At 32.9% G+C, this 21602-nt stretch overlaps 1 protein-coding gene across 2 annotated transcripts in view; it reads right to left on the bottom strand.

The window, feature by feature from the left end:
* Positions 1-9678: 9678 nt before the first annotated feature.
* The window catches only part of LOC149781363 (serine/threonine-protein kinase mTOR-like), a 165860-nt gene continuing 153936 nt past the window's right edge, over positions 9679-21602 (bottom strand). For both annotated transcript variants that reach the window (XM_089935452.1, XM_089935453.1), the window contains exons 52-55: positions 21144-21226; positions 17699-17846; positions 13139-13274; positions 9679-11718 (exon numbers count right to left, since the gene is read on the bottom strand). In XM_089935452.1, coding sequence (XP_089791578.1) covers positions 11378-11718; positions 13139-13274; positions 17699-17846; positions 21144-21226 — 708 coding nt within the window. In that variant the 3' untranslated portion in view covers positions 9679-11377. The remainder of the gene's footprint in view (positions 11719-13138; positions 13275-17698; positions 17847-21143; positions 21227-21602) is intronic.

Genomic DNA, 21602 nt, shown 5'->3' with positions numbered 1-21602 from the left:
TGAAATTTGTTCTAGTTCCATCTTTTAGTTCCTTTTAAGTGTAATCATCATAAGTGCAATGTGTCCTCTTGTAATTAAACGTAAAATGCGAGGACCTAATTATGTGTTGACCGTGTTTTGATAACTGACTTGTGGAAGTATTTGTTGTATTGTTGCACTGAATTAAAAGTTGGCCTCCTTTATATTATCACGTTAATTATGTCTTTTGAATAAAAAAAGGAGGTGGAATAAAAGAAAAGTTAAAAGGCACAAAAATTGGACTAACTTCAAATCTAGTGGCCTCGGTCGTATGTCGGGTGAACTCACTTCACTTGATCAATCGAACACTGTAATAAACGTTATTTGTGTACGTAACAGAAATTACCTTAAATTAACTGACTTTTTCATAACTGTGATCAAAGATAACAAGGCAGCAAAGCGAAAAGAATACTTCGTAAAATAAAGAGCTTGATTTCACAGATTCGGACCATTGCGGGTAAGCGAGTTTCAGAGAATTCTTGAACTGGCATTTAGAGATATCCTCAGAGATGATAAGAAATTTCATTATTACTTCCAATGAAATCATGACATTAACATTGTACAAACTGAACAATAAAAAATTGAGTTTCGACATAGATGTGTCACGAAATAAATGTCGCGTGTTTTTGAGAAAAAAAAATAGGAATCTTGTTTGGTGGTGTATCAACAGTTAGTCTAGTTCCCAAACTGTGGACAACCGATTTGGCAAGATACTAAAAAATACCACTACGGGAACCAGACTTATCAAGAAAACAAAAATCAGTGACGTAATACACAGATTTTTCGCATACATGTCATGGTTGTTCAAACCAGGTGGAATGATCTTTCATATGTTGGATATTTTGAGGAAAAAATGTTATTTAAACTGAAAAACTTCATTAGAAAAAGTGCATTATTAAATATTATTATCGACATGATTGCAAAATTTGGATTCAGTCATTAAACAGCCCAGTTCCCTAATGCTGCCACCCCCCCACGGTTTTTTCGATGTCAAAGTGATTTTTTTCAATTTCTGGAGGTCCCTCGGTAACTCTTGCCTCGCTTATAGTGTGGTCTATGTTTGTGGACCCCGTTGGGTGCGAGTTATGGAGGGAGAGGTGTAATATCTGAGGTAACTGTTATACATTTCAACTGGACTACTGTCACATATGATGATAACATTAGACTTGGACTCCTGTTATTTATGACTATAACATTACAAATGGATTTCTCTGCACTACTTTATTTCAGCAAGAAAGATATATGCTCATAATTATGAAAAAACTTCCAGTTCAAGCATATACCCATAAAAAATACATTGAAAACTATAATCCAACATTGCATTGTATGTGTAATAAGACAACATGGTATGCTAAAGTTGAAACTTACTGCCATTCAAGTTGAAAGGAAAGGATATTCAATGACTATAATTAACTCTATGCTGTCATCTTTCATGTAATTCATCAAAGTACAAAAGGTATCAAAATTAAAAAAAGGTTTAATTTCATGTAAATGTGCATGCTTAAATGGTAGTATATGTACATGTTTAATAGGTAGAATAGGTACATGTTTAATGGTGGTACATATACATGTTTAATTGATAGTATATGTACATACTTAATTAGTAGTACATGTACATGTTTAATTGGTGGTACACGTACATGTTTAATTGGTATTACATGTACATGTTTAATTCGTGGTACATGTACATGTTTAATTGGTAGTACATGTGCATGTTTAATTGGTAGTATATGTACATGTTTAATTGGTAGTACATATACATGTTTAATTGGTGGTATATGTGCTAGATGAATTGGTAGTACATGTGTATGTTTAGTTGGTAGCACATGTACATGTTTAATTGGTAGTAAATGTACATGTTTAATTGGTAACACTGGTCAACAGTGAAATCATTACTGACTTGAAAAGGCCCTAATCTGTAGTATTTTGGTGTGCCGAACACGAATATAACCGTGAAAAATTTGTATTGGCTCTCGTTTTGAAGATATTCATATACCTCATTTTCTATGTTTCACTGTGTAAATTTCTCCAGTAGGACTGCAGCAACATCCGGAATAATGATGTAACATTGCATAATACCATCATGCTCACATCATCCACAGTTGATTGCATCATTTTCTGATGCAATGCAATACTAATGCCATGCGGCTGCTGAAGTAAGTTGACGTCAGCAGTGTACTATACATGTGTAGGCCTATTATACTAATGCCAGGCGGCTGCTGAAGCTGACGTAAGCAGTGTACTATATAAAGCCCAATCAGATAGGTTCAGCATTTAAAATATTTTAGACGTTGTGCGAGACAGTTCAAGCTACTGTTACATAAAACTTATTATTTTATCCATTTACGTACAATAAAGAACAGTAATGCCTCGAAAGTGTGTTAATACCGCGGACAATTTTTGCTATATTTGTGGGGAAGTGACATTTGCCAACCAGAAGAAAAGTATCAATTCTCAAGTGAAGAAGGCATATCATCTTTACTTCGGATGCAAGGTTGGTGACCAAGACAAGCCTTGGGCTCCGCATATATGCTGTGCTACATGTACAACACAGCTTTCACAGTGGTTGAATTGCAAAAGGTCATCAATGCCGTTTGCAGTCCCAATGGTGTGGAGAGAGCCAAGCAACCACCTAAATGACTGTTACTTCTGCTTGGTTCCTCCTCTTTCCGGCGGAATAACGAAGCGAAAGAAGTCGAGAATAGTCTACCCAAACATTCCGTCTGCATTGAGACCAGTTCCACATGGTGAGGGACTTCCTATTCCAGAACCTCCAGCAGAATATTCTCTTGATTCATCTGACGAAGACAAAGGTGAGTCGACCTGTTCTTCTCCTGGTCCATCAGCATGCAGTGATCCAGATTTTCACTGTGGTGCATCATCAACCCCACACAGAATAACACAGGAAGAACTAAATGACCTGATTCGTGATTTGGACTTATCAAAGAACAAGGCAGAATTGCTAGGATCAAGACTCCAACAATGGAATCTTCTAGAAGAAGATGTCACAATTACTGCATATCGAAAGCGCCACCAGCAATTGGAGCCTTTCTTCAGAAAGGAAAGTAATCTGATATTCTGTTCCGATATTGAGGGCCTCATGAATGCTTTAAAAATCACTCATGACCCACAAGAATGGAGACTATTTGTGGACTCTTCGAAACTGAGTCTCAAGGCTGTGCTTTTGCACAATGGAAACATTCTTCCATCTATTCCAATAGCGTATGCTGTCCACATGAAAGAGACATACGATAACTTAAGGCAGCTACTGAATTCCATTGAGTATAACAAGTACAGCTGGCACCTCTGTGGTGATTTGAAGGTAGTTGCCCTTTTAATGGGACTGCAGCAAGGATATACAAAATACATGTGTTTCTTATGCGAGTGGGATAGCCGAGCAAGGGAAATGCACTACATGAGGAAGGAATGGACTCACAGGCAGAATGTAGCCATTGGAGAGAAGAATATCCAACACCCAGCTCTGGTTGAGGCTCAGAAAATCTTGCTACCACCCCTTCACATCAAACTAGGTTTGATGAAGAACTTCGTGAAAGCCATTGACCGGACTTTGCCAGCATTCCGATACCTGCATGAAAAATTCCCTCGACTCAGCGAAGCAAAGATTAAAGAGGGAGTTTTTGTGGGTCCTCAGATTCGAGAGCTTTTCAAAGATGACCGGTTCAACAACTTGCTGGAAGGTGACGCGAAACAAGCATGGAATGCTTTTCGCCTAGTTTCTACAAACTTCCTCGGAAATGTTAGGGCAGAAAACTATAAGGAACTAGTAGAAGACATGTTGATGAAGTATAAGAAACTTGGCTGCAATATGTCTCTAAAGATTCACTTCCTTCATTCCCATTTGGATTTCTTTCCTAGCAACTGTGGTATTGTTAGTGATGAACACGGCGAACGTTTTCATCAAGATATCGCAACAATGGAACAAAGATACCAGGGAAAATGGTCCACTACAATGCTGGCTGACTACTGCTGGACACTCCTCAGAGATGCTCCCGAACAGCTGTACAAGAGACAGGCGAAGAAATCTAAGATGTAGTCAATGACTTGATTTTTTATAGGTAGGCTATTACAGTTGACCTTTTACTATTGGAATGCATTTCGTTATGTAAACATTAATTTCTTGCAGATTACAAAAAAACTAGAGCCAATTTTGCAATTTGACTGTCATATTCGTGTTCAGCACATAAAAATTGATAAGAATTGACTAATTTTATTTCAGTAACATGACTTTTGTAAAAATTTGTTGTCCAGTGTAATACATATACATGTTTAATTGGTAATACATATACATGTTTAATTGGTAATACATGTACATGTTTAATTGGTAGTAAATGTGCATGTTTAATTGGTAATACATGTACATGTTTAATTGGTAGTAAATGTACATGTTTAATTGGTAATACATATACATGTTTAATTGGTAATACATATACATGTTTAATCGATAATACATGTACATGTTTAAGTCGTAGTACATGTTTAATTGGTAGTATATATACATGTTTAATTGGTGGTATATGTGCTAGATGAATTGGTAGTATACATACATGTTTAATTGGTAGTACAAGTTTAATTGGTAGCACATGTACATGTTTAATTGGTAATACATATACATGTTTAATTGGTAGTACATGTACATGTTTAATTGGTGGTATATGTGCTAGATGAATTGGTAGTATACATACATGTTTAATTGGTAGTACAAGTTTAATTGGTAGCACATGTACATGTTTAATTGGTAATACATATACATGTTTAATTGGTAGTACATGTACATGTTTAATTGGTAGTATATGTGGCAGATGAATTTGTAGTATACATACAAGTTTAACTGGTAGTACATGTACATGTTTAATTGGTAATACATATACATGTTTAATTGGTTGTACATGTACATGTTTAATTGGTAGTAAATATACATGTTTAATTGGTTGTACATGTACATGTTTAATTGGTAGTACAAGTTTAATTGGTAGTACCTGTACATGTTTAATTGGTAGTACATGTACATGTTTAATTGGCAGTACATATACATATTTAATTGGTAGTACATGTACATGTTTAATTTGTTATACATGTACATGTTTAATTCGTTGTACATGTACATGTCTAATTTGTAGTTTATGTACATATTTAATTGGTAGTAGATGTGCTAGATGAATTTGTAGTATATGTATGTAATGATGCAAAATTCATACAATAATCGGTCTGCAGAATAAACTTCACAGTGCATTCATTAGTAGTGTCCTTTGTTGGGGTCAGTGCAGAATGACATGTAAATATTAAGTCTGATGTATTGACTAGGATCACTATAGCTTAGCAACTTGTAATAATGAATCTGTTCTGCTTGGGGCATGAGTTTAGTTTCATTAAGGGGGCTCGTTTGTTTAAGCATTTAACCAGAGAAGGGTGTAATGGTAACCAGAGATTATAGCTGTAATGTGACAGGAAAGGACACAAACCAAATAAGATTCTAAGAAGTTGTGGTCCCTTTAAAAAATGTCCAGAGTAGTTATAAAATAATGGCAGACTATAAAGAATTTTCTGACATCTATGTGTCTGATAAGAATTCCCATGGGTAGTGAGGTAATCAAGAATGGTTAAGCTAAATAAGGCGGTGTGTTCCTAGATGGAATTCACGTGTTTTAAGAAAGTCCCCTCATAGAATGAATCAGTTCAAGTTTTTCTGCCATTTTTGTTCATGTAATTGATTAAATTGTTGTCATTTACATATGGGGCCTCATGTTTTTCTATTCTATATCTGTTTAGTCCTCTTGTTATTCCATGTCTTAATTTCATATATTATGTTATTAACTACTTGATCCAGGCAATAACACTCTGGTCAATCATCTTCAAGATAATAATAAACAAACACCTTAAGGAGTGTGGGAAGATATCACACATCAAACCACCAAACCCATTCCAATGAACATGTTTAATTGGCAGTACTGTATATATACTGTTTAAATGGTAGTATGTGTGCAGTATTAATTGGTAGTAAATGTACATGATCAATTGGTAGTTTATGTACTGTTTAACTGGTAGTATATGTACTGTTTAACTGGTAGTATATGTACATGTTTGATCGATAATATATGAACATGTTTAATTGATAGCATATGAAGATACTTAATAATACTAAATGATCATGATTAATTGGTATTATATATATATATATATATATATATATATATATATATATATATATATATATATATATATATTTCATTGGTAGTATATGCACTGTTAATTGGTAGTATATGTAATGTTTAATTGGTAGTATATGTGCATGATTAATTAGTAGTATATTTACATGTTTTCCTTGAAAATGTGAAATACTTACAGCTAACAGGACACAGATATTATTCTGATACTCTTAAAATGTATACACATGTAATACGGACAAATGATTTTATTGCAGTTATATACAAAAATTATATAAAGTAATCATGATGTGACCGATTTCTTTCCAAAATATTTAGTCAATGACTTTCCCACATATGAGAAAGCAATTTTTAAAAGTTAATTATGTTTCTCCAAGAACATTTACCCAATTACATTATGTTCAGAATTATATTTAGCCTGATACCTCTCAATTCAAATCCTACTAACAGAAAATCCTTTTCCTGTCTAGCTCAATTTGACAAAGGGCAATAACTCATGTCATTACCAACACTGAATAAGTGAACCCACTGCATGTATCATTATCTGCATTTCATTACTATTATTGGACAACTGACACTGACTCTACATATCTCTATGTGCAGGTCATTACCATCACTGAACAACCAATGCCTACTCTATATATCTAAAGCTGCATGTCATTATCATCACTGAACACCTGACACATACTCTATGTATCTCTGTCTCATTACTGCCATTAAACAACTGATACTCCATGTCATTACTGTCACTGAACTGACATATACTGTATTTATCTGTCAGTAGTCACTGAATTGACCCTGTATGACACATACTGTATGTATTTAGCAGGACTGTCAATGAACCAACATTTACTGTATGTATCTCTATCAGTGTCATTAATGTCACTGAACAATTGAAAACTACTGCATGTATCTATGTCATTAAAGCCACTAAAGATGTCATCTTCTGTATGTATCTGTGTCATTACTGCCACTAAACGGACACTGTATGCATCTCTGTAAGTCATTTCTGTCATTTAACAATTGACATCTACTTTATGCATATCTATGTGTAATTATTCCACTTAACAAATGACACTTATTGTATGCATCATTATATATGTCATTGCTCTAACTGAACTGAATTATTGACAGCTATTGTATGTATCACTATATAAGTGTCATTGCTACCATAGAACAATTTACACCTATTGTTATTGTTGTTGTTGTAGGGTTTAACGCCATTTTTCAGCACAAGATAGGCTATACATCGCAACCAGTATTAATGGTGGAGAAAGAAACCAGGAAAACCCTGGAAAGAACCACCAACCCACGAGAAGCTAGTGGCAAGCTTTCTCACATACCAACATTGGCTGAACCTGAGACTTGAACCCACACAGAGGATAGAGGTGAGATGGCAATGATCCGTAACTGTGAGTACTTTAGACCACTCAGGACCCCTACACCTACTGTATCTATCACTATATGTGTCATTGCTACCATTGAACTATTGACACCTATTACATGTATCACTATATAAGTGTCATTACTATTAATGAATTATTGACACCTATTGTATGTTTCACTATCTTAAGTGTCTTTGCTACCATTGAACTATTGACACCTATTGTATGTATCACTATATGTGTCATTACTATTAATGAATTATTGACACCTATTGTATGTATCACTATCTTAAGTGTCATTGCTACCATTGACTTATTGACAGCTATTGTATTTATCACTATATAAGTGTCATTGCTACCACTGAACTATTGACACCTATTGTATGTGTCACTATGTAAATGTCATTGCTAACCAGTGAATTATTGACACCTATTGTATGTTTCACTATATGTGTCATTACTATTAATGAACTATTGACACCTACTGTATGTTTCACTATGTAAGTGTCATTAATATTAATGAATTATTGACAACTATTTTATGTATTGCTATTAGCAAACAAATATTCAACAAAAAAGTCATCCCTGATATTAATGACCTGACCCCTCTTAATAACTAAAAATTCTTACATCAAGGTCCAATCCAAGTACAATGTAGAATTCTCCTTTATTTTCTGTCACATAAGACAAATGCAAAGTATAAAAATGCTCCGTGTAAGACAACAAGAAATAAAGTTACTGTAAATAAAAAAAATAAAAAATCTGAAATAAACAGAAATATCCTCGTTCTCACATTTTGACAAGACACAACTGTTTGAATTAACTTACATGTAATTCTACAATAGGCAGGCCAAAAATGTTGTTTTAAAGACTGTCTACTGCATATACCATTTTAAAGTTGAAATCTCCTGGTTTTGAAAATTAAAAGAACTTTAAAAAAAATTGATTTAAAAAAATCCAAGTTCTATCAAGACATCAGAGAAACCATCCATAACCAGTCTACTGGGGACCAGGAATATTGCACCTGTACAACAACAGGTGTCATGGTGTATGGCAGAGTAACAGCATTAGAATTGTTAAAGAAGCTAGCATGCTAATAAAGCAGGCTATTAATTGATTACTGTATTATTGTCATTGGGGAGTTTAAGGCCAAGTGCGGGATGTTTACTGAGATAGTATAAGTAATAAAAGGATCCAAAGTGTACCATGATATCTTCTGAGCCTTTGATTAAAGTCAAGCAACCTTTGTAAGAGTGGAGATAGAATGGAGACCAACCATAAATACCATTTCAGGAGACGCACTAGAGTAAGTATTTTGATTCTTTGTTTTGTTTAACTGTCATTATATTCTTCAATATGTTTAAGGAGTATATTCAAGAATAGCTCTCACATTTTTTGTTCAATTCATGTCAAAATGTGTGCTTTCTCCCAGTGCTAAGAAACACAACAGCTAAGAAATATTAAGCATTTATGCTTGGATATCAGAGCTGAAGTGGTCCTGAGTTTGTACTATGTAATTTTTAAAAGTATGCATCTTCTTTATTTCATAAACTATTTGAAGTTGATGCATATTGATTAAAGTTCAAGTCCTAGATAAAATACATCAGTTAAAAATATAATACAAGATAAAATTAATTTTAAAGTTGGCATAAGTTATTCATAAAAGCAGAAGTACATCATATACTTTTCCATTGTTTATTTCAAGTCTAAGCCAATTTTTAGCATTTTTTCATTTATAGTGTAGAAAATCGCAAAACAGATTTTTGAATGTGAGCCAAGAAGAGAAAGACGCCATTGAGAGCGAGGCTCAGGAATACATATCAAATCAGGAACTTCCTCCTAGATTCAAAGAATGTTGGAGAGCTGTCATCAGCCTTAAAAACCCAGCAATAGGAAAACTGAAATTAGAACTTCTTTGCAGGCTGAGGATGGCTGTCCTGTCACTGCTGTAATTTAATTTTGATAGAGAGAAGACATTCTCAATTCTTCATCAAATAAAAAATTAGACATTGGGGAATCATTATGTATGTCATCAGTGGTCAGTGATCATGTCAAGGAAACAAAAAATGCTACCCATGTTATCAAAAACAATCTTTGGAGTAAAGTTTTATTAACTGACAATATACTGACTCATTATTATTTAACATCAGAATCTGAATCAAAAGTTCAAAACTTGCTGTTTTAATTATAGCATGGTGAGGATACATATTATGGCCAAAAAATTGCACTTGTTTTGTTTTCAATCTACTTGAAACATGCAAAAATTTAAGCAGATAATATATAAAAAAATCTACTGATCAAACTTTATGAATCTACTGGTTTGAAATTCTGGTTCTGTCACATTATGAATTAATAAAAACAACCAGCCAACTTTATATAGGTAGGACTGCACCCATATACATGCTAAATAAACAATGTTTTCAGAATTTAAGGAAAAACATAACAAAAGTTAAAGTAGAGTGAACATGATGGGTTCTGCCCTCTTCAACATTAGAAATTAAAAAGTACAAAATTTTCATTTATGTTGACCTCTATAAACGTACAAATTACAAGATAAAGTGGTCTTCTACCTAAATCTGCCTGTTCCTCAAGTATTCTCCAACTAAAAAGAAATACCTGTACAAATTGGACTTACTGAGAGTACTCGAGGGAAGCTTTTAAAAAGAACTGGTTGTGTAATCAATTTACAATAAATAAGTTTCAATTATGCAAAGACACTGATTTGCATGTGCTGTTTATTATCACAATGCATGTCTTGTCCTACCAATTTTTAAAAACTCAAAAATACATTTTAAAACAAATGTGACTGTAGTACATTATCTTAATGGTTGAACATTAAAAATTTGTGACTGATATACTGTCTTAAATTTTGAAGTCATGACTCCCCATGTTATGTCATGCCAAAGAGAATTACATTATCTGCTACATGGTATGAAAATGTTACAAATTATATTATAACAGGGATAAATGTCTTGTGTTTGAGAATTTGATGACAGTAACAGTGGTTTTATTGTTGAAATATCTGTTTTATTTGCTGACACATCTTTGGTAAAAGTCAATCTGCAACAGTATAATGACCATAAACATCATCAAATTGTCAAATACAAGACTGCTGTCTCATAAATAAGGTACATTACAAAAAGTTGTAAATATGTTAGAAATGTGTTTTACTTTTTCCAAACTAAATTTGCAAAAAGGAATATGACTCAAAACTGTCAACTTGTAAACAAATACATATGAAGGCCAGGTCATTATACTATTTTTAATTTAATTCAGTTCTATGTTTCATAACATCCCATTTATAATTACCAATACATGTACATAAAAACAATTGTATGCAGTTACTACACAAATACTGAACTTTGTATCTCTCAAACATATCATGTACCTGGCTATACACATAAATCAACTTGTCACTCTAACAAGTACATTTATGACATGCAATTGTTTATACACCCAAAAGAATCTCTAATACATACATTTATGACATGCAATTGTTTTAAAAAATATTAAGCTTTAAAATAAAATCTGTCACTAATTTTATGAGCACAAGTTGTTAATCATTCCAAACCGTACACAGTAGGTTTCAAATGAACCATATCAAACCATACATACTAGTTTTCAAGAAAAAGAATACAATGGGTGTATGATAAATTGGACTCAAATAAATTTGAAAAAAGTACAATACATAAATAATGAATTTTCTCCATATAAAACTAATCAGGTACACTTGCAGCATGCTCTGAATATTGTTCTTATTAACCATTCTTGGATGCAACACTGATCTCCATTTTACCAAAATGGACACCATCCAATATAACACTGACATAGGTTCTCATGCGACGTGGCTTGCTTAATTAGAAGATCCACTTGAGTGGGGACATCTATGGGTTTTTCAGTTGGGAAATCCTTCCCTGTCAGTTTATCCCTCACACGGACAACAATGTTAATTGCCTTCTTGTTCAGCACCTCTGCTTGAGAACTGTCTCCCCCTGCTATGGAGGTTGCAACCTCAGGAGCAGTCTTCTTATGTGCTGATTGTGCAATATCTACATTCTCAAGAATGTCACCCTGTTCCTGACTATCAGGGTAAGAGTCTGAACGAGTAGCTTTTGCTTTTCCTTTTGTTGTGGCTGCAAATAATAATCGTTCATCACAATAACAGTAAAAAGTATTTTCATCATCATCAACAACAATACAATGAAGTCAAATAATGAGTGGACAAATTATTTTATTTCTCTCAAACCATTTAAATGTTTACCTTGTTAGTATGTGCCCTTTCCCTGTATGTGACAAAAGATAATTATTTTAAAAATTCTCTTTTTGCTAAAATACAGATTCCCTGACCAAATTATGTAATGCCTGCTTCAGACATGATATCCCTTGGTTGCAGAGACAAGTCTAGTGTCTTTTTCAATTCTCAAGCTTTCCTAACTGGACTGTTTAAAGATCTTTGTATATATTATATTTTGTGTTACATATTTTTTTGTATTATATGTACTGTATTATCTATTATTAAAGAAAAAATACAGTTTTAGTGATGTCTTATCCTTATGTAATAAAAGGGTTTTTAAATTTTCAAAATCTTCGAACATGATAACCATCCTACTGTCTAATTATCAATGCAGAATCTACATGAAAAGTGTTCTTGGGAGCACTAAATACTGCCACTGATGAAAAACAAACGTTGTAGCAGATCTTTCAAAACCACAGGAAAATACATCCAAACAAGTGTGAAATCATCATTCATGTGCAATGTATAGCATATGTGATGATTTCAATGGTTTTAAAATGTGAAGTTCTTGATTCACTAGCTGAAGAACTTGCTAATGTACATCAATTTTCTTGTGAAATTAAACAAATTATAAACTATAATGATTTAAAAATTATGTGGGATAAACAAAGCATTAAAAGTATTGAAACATGTTCCTCGATGGACATATCCTCAATTTTACCGCTATAAACATGCACTATTTATTGATTAGTGGATTTGGGCAGAATTTGCTGTGCCAAGCGACTAATGCTGTTTCCTCATTTCTAAGAATAGCCAATTATCAAAAGATTTCATTTGTATATCTTTCTTTCTGATTGGTATTACAATTTATGTCAAAAGGTGTCATTATGCAGTAAAAGGTTAATGTCAAAAAGTGTCATTATGCAGTAAAAGGGTTTATGTCAGAAAGTGTCATCATGCAGTAAAGGAGTTTATGTCAGAAAGTGTCATCATGCAGTAATTGGGTTTATGTCAAAAGGTGTCATTATGAAGTAAAAGGTTAATGTCAAAAGATGTCATCATGCAGTAATGGGTTAATGTCAAAAGATGTCATCATGCAGTAATGGGTTAAAACAGAGGATATAAATGGAATATCATATAAGCTGTCTTGTGTGTTTCAGGTGGTTGGTGAATGAATGAAATTGGGGGACTGGGAGAAAGCATACAATTCCTTAGGCACGATTGCAATCTATTATTTTTTATAGTTGTGATAGTAGAAATTATTGTTGTAGTAGTAGAAGTTGTTGTTGTAGTTGTAATTCTTGTTATTTTCCACTTACTGTCTATAAGTCTCCAGTTAAGGAGGGGGTCGTATACAAAAGCCTCCAACACAGCCATAAGGCTATCCTTGTGTTCCCTTAAGACCTCCATCACACTTTCACATGTTGTCTTATAGTTTCCATCAATTCCTGTCACCTGAGAAGACAAAGATGAATATCGTATATGGTGTAAACAGGTGTAGCATTTGCAGTAAAAGTGAACACATTCTGTCTTATTAAAGGAAGGGACAATTAAATAAAATGCATAAATCTTACTATTCAATGTCTGAATATAAACAAAAATTGGTCGAAGTACATCTAACACATTCAAAAACAAATAAAAGCTATTTACAAGTGCTTCAGCTAAGATTTTACCAATTTTAAGACTGCTTAATGGCACTGTAGAAACACATCTTATTATCACTGCATAAATGTCAGAGATTTCAAATAACATTTCTGAGTAACAACTTTCTGCAGTTTGCCTATAGAGACTAAAATCAAGTAGAGTTTCTCATAACACTTCTAAAATTAGAGTGGTGGTAGGTGAGTATGGATAATTGGTACAGTAACCCCAAAAGAGCATCACATATGTTATGGATAATTGGTACAGTAACCCCAAAAGAGCATCACATATGTTATGGATAATTGGTACAGTAACCCCAAACAAGCATCACATATGTTATGGATAACTGGTACAGTAACCCCAAAAGTGCATCACATATGTTATGGATAATTGGTACAGTAACCCCAAAAAAGCATCATGTATGTTATCAATAATTGGTACAGTAACCCCAAAAGAGCATCATGTATGTTATGGATAACTGGTACAGTAAAGAAACCCCAAAAGAGTATAAGTATGCTATTGATAATTGGTACTTCAAGATAAAATAATCAAAGATAATTACTTCAAGATAAAATAATCAAAGATAATTACTTATGGCCTTAGAAGTTTGCTTTTGTATCTGGACTGACCCAACTGCCAGTGTGACTTTTGATGCTGATTTAGTCTTGCATTGAAACAGTCATGTGATCAACCCTTGATAATGGAGTCTACTGATAGTATGTATTCTATTTCAGTAATTTTCATAAACGCTCAAAAAGTGACAAATTCTTAATGTTCCTTCTGAAAAATGGACATAATGCTTTAAAAAAAATTATACATTAAATTACACAGCACCTTGCTAGCCCCATGTTTACCTAAGATGATCAGCTGCAGGCTTTGTGGATTCCAATTTGTCTCCCATGAAGGAAAATAGTCAATCATAAAGCATATCTTTGGGGCAGAGAATAAATATGAAAGGGCTATTCCATTAAAAAGTACATGGGACCCAGGGGAGGTACTTTTTAAGTGGGTTACTCACCCATAGATGCAATTTAGAATTGTTTTATCATTTTAATATGAACTCTGTGAAATCAAAGTACCCTGGCATATTTATTTTAAAAACTGCCTTACCTGGGTGCCACATATGTTTAAATGGAACAGCCATAACCTCTGCTTGGGCATGTTACTAATTTTTAGTTTCGATGTGCTTAAATACAAATGGATGAGGTTTGGGGTTTGGAGAAAGCATAACATTCCTTGGGCACAATTGCAATTTGATATTTTTAAATAGCAATACTAACTGTAGTTACTATTGTTGTTTTATTTTCCAGAACATGTGAAGCGTAAACTTTTGTGAATGAAAATAGCATTCTACCCATGAGTTGACCTTATATTTACACAGCATATTCTGAGCATGAACAAATAGCTTGGATGTAGATACCATAACACAATCAAGGCAAGTCTAATTTCAATTATGTATGGATGTAGATACCTAACTACACCATAACACAATCAAGGCAAGTCTAATTTCAATTATGTATGGATGTAGATACCTAATTATACCATAACACAATCAAGGCAAGTCTAATTTCAATTATGTATGGATGTAGATACCTAACTACACCATAACACAATCAAGGTAAGTCTAATTTCAATTATGTATGGATGTAGATACCTAATTATACCATAACACAATCAAGGCAAGTCTAATTTCAATTATGTATGGATGTAGATACCTAATTATACCATAACACAATCAAGGCAAGTCTAATTTCAATTATGTATGGATGTAGATACCTAACTACACTGTAACACAAGCAAGGCAAGTCTAATTTCAATTATGTATGGATGTATCTCCCAAACTACACCATAACAAAGGTAAGTTAAGTGTAGTATTTGGAAGCATTATGCAACACAAATTCCTGAAAAGTACTGAAATATTTTGTTAGCACATATTACAGCAAGATCCAAGGTACATTAGATTTGAAAATGATTTTTAAAATGTGATACAAACCACCTTGTAATCAGACCAAACAGAAAGAAAAAATTTTATTCAAAAAAGATAATCATACTATCAAGATTCAATTTAATTATGTACTGTAAATTATATTTACACATAAATTATATTCACACAGTCTGTCATCTAATCCTCATAGGTCAAAGCCAGGATATCCAAATGTAAAGACTATTTCTGACATTCTGTGGAAACTTACAAGTCAAGATTAACGAGTTCTCTTAAAGAATAGAATTTTAGCTGGGAGGAGATTACTGATAAACTCTTGAATCAAAATCTTTAGGAACAGAATTTTACAAAAATTCTCTAGCCTTGATCATGATTACAATATATTACATAATATTCTACCCCAATGATGATTACAATCTATTATGTAATCGTATAGCCCCAATCATGATTACATTACATAATATTCTAGCACCAATTATGATTACATTATATTACACAATATTCTAGCACCGATCATGATTACATTATATTACACAATATTCTAGCACCGATCATGATTACATTATATTACACAATATTCTAGCACCGATCATGATTACATTATATTACACAATATTCTAGCACCGATCATGATTACAATATATTATGTAATCGTATAGCCCCAATCATGATTACATTATATTACATAATATTCTAACCCCAATCATGATTACCATATATTACATAATATTCTACCCCAATGATAATTACAATATATTATGTAATCGTATAGCCCCAATCATGATTACATTACACAATATTCTAGCACCGATCATGATTACATTATATTACACAATATTCTAGCACCGATCATGATTACATTATATTACACAATATTCTAGCACCGATCATGATTACAATATATTATGTAATCGTATAGCCCCAATCATGATTACATTATATTACATAATATTCTAACCCCAATCATGATTACTATATATTACATAATATTCTACCCCAATGATAATTACAATATATTATGTAATCATATAGCCCCAAATCATGATTACATTATATTACATAATATTCTAGCCCCAATCATGATTACGTTATATTATATAATATTCTAGCCCCAATCATGATTACATTATATTACATATTATTCTAGCCACAATCATGATTACAATATATTATATAATATTCTAGCCCCAATCATGATTACAAAATATTATATAATATTCTAGCACCAATCATGATTACATTATATTACATAATATTCTAGCCCCAAATCATTATTACATTATATTACATAATATTCTAGCCCGATCATGAGTACAATATATTACATAATATTCTAGCCCCAATGATGATTACATTATATTACATAATATTCTAGCCCCAATCATGATTACAATACATTATATAATATTCTACCCCAATGATGATTACAATACATTATATAATATTCTAGCACCAATCATGATTACAATATATTACATAATATTCTAGCCCCAATCATGATTACAATACATTACATAATATTCTAGCCCCAATCATGATTACAATATATTATATAATATTATAGCACCAATCATGATTACAATATATTACATAATATTCTAGCCCCAAATCATTATTACATTATGTTACATAATATTTTAGCCCAATCATGAGTACAATATATTACATAATATTCTAGCCCCAATCATGATTACATTGTATTACAAAATACTCAAGCAGTAATTCAACATTATGTCGTATTAAAAAATAGTCAAGTCCCAATCAACATTGCATTACATTAAAAAATACTCTAGCCCCAATCATAATTATATCATATTATAAAATATTCTAGATCCAATTACAATTACATATCACAAAATACTCAAGCCCTAATAAACATTATGTAATATAACAAATTACTCTAGCCGCAATCAAAATTGCACTGCATAACAATAAAATATACTCCAGCCTCAGTTATAATTAAATATTACAAAATATTCAACCACTAATATAACAAAATACTTTAGCCCCAATCATAATTACATTATAAAAAAATACTCCAGCCCTAATCATAATTACTTCATATAACAAATTACTGTAGCCCCGATAAAAATTGCATCACATAACAATAAAATATACTCCTGTACCAATCATAATTAAATATTACAAAATACAGCAGCAGTAGGATCCAAAGTTCAGACATTCTTTGGCAATTAACGTCTTTTTCTTAAATATATTTGTACTATAATTACAAAAAAAGAGAGTCATTTAAAGGTACAAAATAAGCACACAGCTGTTATTTCCTCCCAAGCCATACCTCCATAGCATTAATCAACATCCTGGTCAATCGGAATGGTATTTTTTCTGGAAATTTCTCTCGGACCATGGCCACTTCAAAACAGTCTCCAAAATCAATGTGGATAATCTTTCCATTCAGACGGTCAAGCATTAGATTAGATGGGTGTCTGAAATCAGCATGACAGAATGTCTTGTACTTTTACATTTTTATGAATATAGCAGTAATATGTTTCAATAGATGATAAGATTGTACCCTTCCTAAGACGATAGTAAGATTATAGTAAGATAATACCCTTCCTAAGACTATAGTAAGATTATAGTAAGATAATACCCTTCCTAAGATTATAGTATGATAATACCCTTCCTAAGACTATAGTAAGATAATACCCTTCCTAAGACTATAGTAAGATTATAGTATGATAATACCCTTCCTAAGACTATAGTAAGATTATAGTATGATAATACCCTTCCTAAGACTATAGTAAGATAATACCCTTCCTAAGACGATAGTAAGATAATACCCTTCCTAAGACGATAGTAAGATTATAGTAAGATAATACCCTTCCTAAGACTATAGTAAGATTATAGTATGATAATACCCTTCCTAAGACTATAGTAAGATAATACCCTTCCTAAGATTATAGTATGATAATACCCTTCCTAAGATTATAGTAAGATAATACCCTTCCTAAGATTATAGTAAGATAATACCCTTCCTAAGACTATAGTAAGATAATACCCTTCCTAAGATTATAGTAAGATAATACCCTTCCTAAGACTATAGTAAGATAATACCCTTCCTAAGACTATAGTAAGATAATACCCTTCCTAAGATTATAGTAAGATAATACCCTTCCTAAGATTATAGTAAGATAATACCCTTCCTAAGATTATAGTAAGATAATACCCTTCCTAAGACTATAGTAAGATAATACCCTTCCTAAGACTATAGTAAGATAATACCCTTCCTAAGATTATAGTAAGATAATACCCTTCCTAAGATTATAGTAAGATAATACCCTTCCTAAGATTATAGTAAGATAATACCCTTCCTAAGATTATAGTAAGATAATACCCTTCCTAAGACTATAGTAAGATAATACCCTTCCTAAGATTATAGTAAGATAATACCCTTCCTAAGACTATAGTAAGATAATACCCTTCCTAAGATTATAGTAAGATAATACCCTTCCTAAGATTATAGTAAGATAATACCCTTCCTAAGACTATAGTAAGATAATACCCTTCCTAAGACGATAGTAAGATTATAGTAAGATAATACCCTTCCTAAGACTATAGTAAGATTATAGTATGATAATACCCTTCCTAAGACTATAGTAAGATAATACCCTTCCTAAGATTATAGTATGATAATACCCTTCCTAAGATTATAGTAAGATAATACCCTTCCTAAGATTATAGTAAGATAATACCCTTCCTAAGACTATAGTAAGATAATACCCTTCCTAAGATTATAGTAAGATAATACCCTTCCTAAGACTATAGTAAGATAATACCCTTCCTAAGACTATAGTAAGATAATACCCTTCCTAAGATTATAGTAAGATAATACCCTTCCTAAGATTATAGTAAGATAATACCCTTCCTAAGATTATAGTAAGATAATACCCTTCCTAAGATTATAGTAAGATAATACCCTTCCTAAGATTATAGTAAGATAATACCCTTCCTAAGACTATAGTAAGATAATACCCTTCCTAAGACTATAGTAAGATAATACCCTTCCTAAGACTATAGTAAGATAATACCCTTCCTAAGATTTATTCTACTTATATACCAACTATCACTAAGTGACTGGATTCAACAAAATGAGAAATCTTGCTCTTCTTCTAAATGTAGTAGCTTCCTTCTACTACTTTAAGCTGACCATCAAACAACAAGTGAAAAGAGTGCTGACTGCTCTCTCCTGTGCAAAATATGAAACTGTAGAGTGCCACCATATTCTTTTTAACTCTGGAGTACTAAATATTCTTGAGTAATAATATTTTCAAATCAATACTGTGGCAGCCATATTGGATGAAAGATCAGCACCATTTTCATCATTTATAACAAACATGACACCTTTACAAGTCTTTCCATCAAAACCCCATGTTTACAGCCAAATCAGATTTGTATTATGTTTATTATGGCAGCCACATGAGAGGTCAGATTGGCACCAATTTTCTTTAGGACCAACTAGGTATCATATTTAATCTTATAAAGAAAATCCCATTTTGATATGACTTTCCATTTTGGACATGTAGCAACATAAAGGTTTTCAAGATATTCGCCTTGGTGGGCATACTGGATGTCAGATTGGCACTATTTTCATTTCGTACCAGCTTGATATCGTAAGAAGTCTTCTGGTGCAAGCATAATGATGATATGACTTTCCATGCAGGAGAAGTAGAAGTAAGATTTTAAAAAGGATCTCTGTGGTGGTCATACTGAACAACTGATTTTACTGAAGACCAACCAGACACAATAATAAATCATCCCGTGAAAACCCTTAAAGTTTAGTAGCAAAAAGATTTTCAAGACGGCTGCTGTGGTGACCATAATCAGTATCAGATTGGCATCATTTTCATTTACGACCAACCAGACAATTTTTTTTAGTGAAAATCCCATGGTGATATTATCATTTATTCAGGAGAAGTACCAATAACAATATTTAAAAGATGGCCCCTGTGGTTACTATATGGGATGTCCAAGTGAAGCCATTTTCATTTAGGAAAAAACAGATATCTTAAGAAATCTTCTGTGAAAACCAAATTATGTTTTAAGGTGAAGCAATAACAAGTTTTTCAAGATGGTTGCTCTGGTGACCAAATTGGATTTTGATTTGGCATAATTTTTATTTATGACCAACCTGACATCATAAGAAGACTTTGTGTGACACATCCATGTTAATATGATCATCCACTTGGAAGGAGTAGCAATAACAAGATTTTCGCAATGAATGCCATGACTGCCATAGTGGACTTAAGATCAGAACCATTTTCATCTAGGACCAAGTAGACATCGTAATAAGACCTTCAGTGAAAACCCCATACTGATATGACCATCCATTCAGAAGAAGAAGCAATAAAAATATTTTCAAGATGGCTGCTGTGGTGGCCATCTGGATATCTGAGCAGCACAGTTTTAATATTTTTAGGATCAACTAGCCATTGGGACGAATATGTGTAAAGTTTCATGGCAATTCTTTAAAAAATTAGAAGTAACAATAAAAAATTTGTATAAGGACAGATGGACAACTGGCCATCCCATAAGCTCTCCTGGTCTATAATTAGCAGAGCTAAAAAGCACCTGTGGGCTTCCAATTCAAAGGCATTACTATATTTGTGAATGGTGTCAGTACATGATTTTGAGACTGACACCCAATAGGTAACATACAGAGTTACAGAGGACTGGTTCATGAGTCAGTTCTTTCTAAGTCAACAAATAGTGTGAAATAGGCTTACCTGTCTCCAAGACCAAGGACATAACCCACCATGGACATTACAGCCAAGGACCTGGTGTAGTTAGTTCTCCTGTCAAACCACACCTGCAGTGATTGGTGAAAATAAGCATTAAGGTTCTTTAAAGTGTTATGAGTTTGAAGCAGATAATTTAATTGAACCAGAAACACAATTTAAGAGAAATGATTTGCGAGAGAGATGTGTGTGTATTTAGAATTTTTAACGTAGCTTTAACTTTTTCAATCATATCACTACAATGTCTGCAGTGTGGCAGTTTACAGTAATGTCTAGCACTGGGGCATCATGCCGCAGACATGTAGCATGATGTCCCACCCAGTCACATTATGCTGACACCAGGCCAACCAGTCCTAACACTAACCTCTTAATGCTGAGCGCCAAGCAAGGCAGCTGTTAGTACCATTTTTGTAAGTCTTTGGTATGACTCGGCCGGGGTTCGAACCC

This window comes from Sinohyriopsis cumingii, chromosome 15 (genome assembly GCF_028554795.1).
Source record: "Sinohyriopsis cumingii isolate HCF-2022 chromosome 15, ASM2855479v2, whole genome shotgun sequence".
NCBI classification, from domain to species: domain Eukaryota; kingdom Metazoa; phylum Mollusca; class Bivalvia; order Unionida; family Unionidae; genus Sinohyriopsis; species Sinohyriopsis cumingii.
Note: the sequence above shows the minus strand (reverse complement) of the source record. Positions and strands in the feature narration are given on the sequence as shown.